The sequence below is a fragment of the Perca fluviatilis genome, chromosome 23, assembly GCF_010015445.1.
Source record: "Perca fluviatilis chromosome 23, GENO_Pfluv_1.0, whole genome shotgun sequence".
Lineage (NCBI taxonomy): Eukaryota > Metazoa > Chordata > Actinopteri > Perciformes > Percidae > Perca > Perca fluviatilis.
Window position 1 is genome coordinate 3,036,620 of NC_053134.1, and position 2,500 is coordinate 3,039,119.

General features: G+C 41.8%; 1 protein-coding gene across 1 annotated transcript in view; it reads right to left on the minus strand.

The window, feature by feature from the left end:
* LOC120553515 (receptor-type tyrosine-protein phosphatase R-like) overlaps positions 1-2,500 on the minus strand; it is a 67,496-nt gene that overhangs the window by 9,871 nt on the left and 55,125 nt on the right. Inside the window, exon 12 of the mRNA XM_039792029.1 lies at positions 2,027-2,106. Within this exon, the coding sequence (XP_039647963.1) occupies positions 2,027-2,106 (80 nt within the window). The remainder of the gene's footprint in view (positions 1-2,026; positions 2,107-2,500) is intronic.

Consider the following 2,500-nt stretch of genomic DNA (forward strand, 5'->3'; position numbering starts at 1 on the left):
TGTGAACAGAACACACAAACAACTGAGAGCCTTTTGAAAGCAAAAAAAACAAAAAAACACGAGCAAAAGTGTAAGAAATGCACTAAGAAGTATGTCTGTCCCATGTGTGTCTGTCCCATAGTCTGTACAAAATAACAAAAGGGTAGCATCTGTGACGTCACCCGTTGGTATGTGGACCATTGTCATATTGAAGCCTCGAGTTTGGCATTTTGGCCGGCGAACTGTGATGATTTTTGGACGAGAGCGTGGCGCTGGGGAGGATGACGCAGCCATGCCAGTGTTGTTTATGGTTGCAATGGCGCCGCGCTGAGCTAAACGCAGATTTTCAACCCTTCTGGAGCGAGTCATCCAGCGGAGATTTAGCGGCAGGTAAACACAGACCTCTGGATACTGCCGACGTTCATCTGTATGTACGGCACAACAGAAAGTCTGCAAACCTTTGCTTGAGTTACCAGCTAACGCCAGCTAGCCTTGGTTGGTTGGCAGAACGCTGAACAAGACATTTTTAGGAGACCAAATGCTCCGGTTAACTTTAAGTGAAAACACTCAGTGAGAGGGTCAAAGGTTAAGATGAAAACACACAGACAGTGAAAGAAATGGACACAGCGACGTGTCCATTTCAGACGGAGACCAGTGAAGGATGTCAGAAGTCTCTTTCCCGGTGCTGGCTGAGCGTTACTGAGCAGCCTCCAGCTGAGCTTGAAGACATAGATGTGACGTGAGCAACCTGTCTGAAAGTGTGAAGTCTTCTGGTAGCTGTGCCGAGAGAAATCTCAATCATTCCCAATCTTACAGAGACGGAGAGCGTAGGTATATGTAAGGAGATAACATAGACACAGGCTAATTACTGATCACTAACATGCTAGTTAACATTAGTCATTAAACCTAAACAGATAATGGAAGTCCAAACTGCCTGTGAGCTTCTCCTGTACTATACGGTAATTCCTCTACTGTGTGACAGTAAGTCTCGTGGTTATGACCCAATCGTTAGCCTATTGTTATAAAAGCGTCTGCTACGGAGCCATAACGTGAGCTACAAGGTAATGGAGCCGTTTATACATTGTCGTGTTTCTTTAGAAATAAACAACGGACAAATAGAGTCTTTAAACGCTTCAGATGTAAAGTTATTCTCTGTCAAAGTGACGTCAGACTGAATGGGAGTCAATGGGATGCTAACGGGAGGTGATGGCTTGGTAGCATCAGAATCTCCCCATAGGAGCTACGCTTTCCGGATGCTCCCTTACCCCCTTGTGAAAACACAGACAACAGCCAAAAACAAGTTGAGGTGTATTGTAATGTCCCCAGTGTTAGCATGGTTAGCATCGCTAAGCCTCTGTCCTGACTGACCGGTCCTAAAGCATCCCCTGCTTTATCGTCTGTTTTAAAATAAATGGGAGCATCATTTACTAAATGAACATCATGCTGTGTTGAAGAAAACTAGCGATTGAGACCATAAACTCATTATGAAAACGTTTACTGGGGTAATAAATCTAGTGAGAAGTAGGCTCATTTTCTCAGAGACGTCTATAGAAACAGACTTCTTTTAGGAGCCAGTGGAGTCGCCCCCTGCTGGAAGTTACAGAGAATGCAGCTTTAAGAAGATTCAGCTTTGGCTTCACTTTTCAGACCTGGAATCTTTGTTTTTTTAGGAGATATTTGACAGGATTCATACGCATTTTAACCAATACTTTTCCATGACTTTTTGACAAATTTCCATGACTGTGTATTCCTGAAAATGTCAGTCGACATTATCCAATAAGAATACAAATCTGTGTTAAAGTTTCCCCTCAGAGGTTTAACTATAACATGAATGACAATTTATGTGGTTCATAGTGGGATTCATAATATTATTTTCTTATATTATACTGTGTTAAAAACAATTCCATGACTTTTCCAAAACTTTCTGGGTCTTTTTATGTTTCCAAAACTTTTCCTTTTCCTGAATTTGCATTTTTCAAATTCCATAACTTTTCCAGGTTTTTTTTCCAAAACGTATGAACCCTGAATATGATCAGCTTCTACCCACCCGTATGTAGTTAGCATTGATGTAGGAGCTCAGCAGGTCGTTGCAGCTTTTTGACTTCAGGATCACTCTGGAATGAGGGTCTAGGACGCACAGCGAGGAGAGGAGGTGAGGACACGAGGGGAAGGAGGCAACGACGGAGGGAAGAAGAACAGGAAGAGAAGAAAAGACAAGAAAGATTCAGATCAGACATTTACATTTGCAGCATTTCAATGGACAGTTTGATCAAAATCTTAATGTTTTATGCTCTTAATCACGTCAGTTTTTCCCCATTTTCTTAGGACTCCATTTTGGACTTAGTCTTGATTTGGTTTTTATGTGTTTTTGGTAGGGATGCACCAAATCCAGGATTCGGATTCGGACGAATTTGTAATTTGCACAGCTATTTGAGCAGCCTAGATGTTCAATGTACATTTGTTTACGAATTTCTCCTTAGGGAGACTAATAAAGATACTTTGACTTTGATATTGGGCTTTT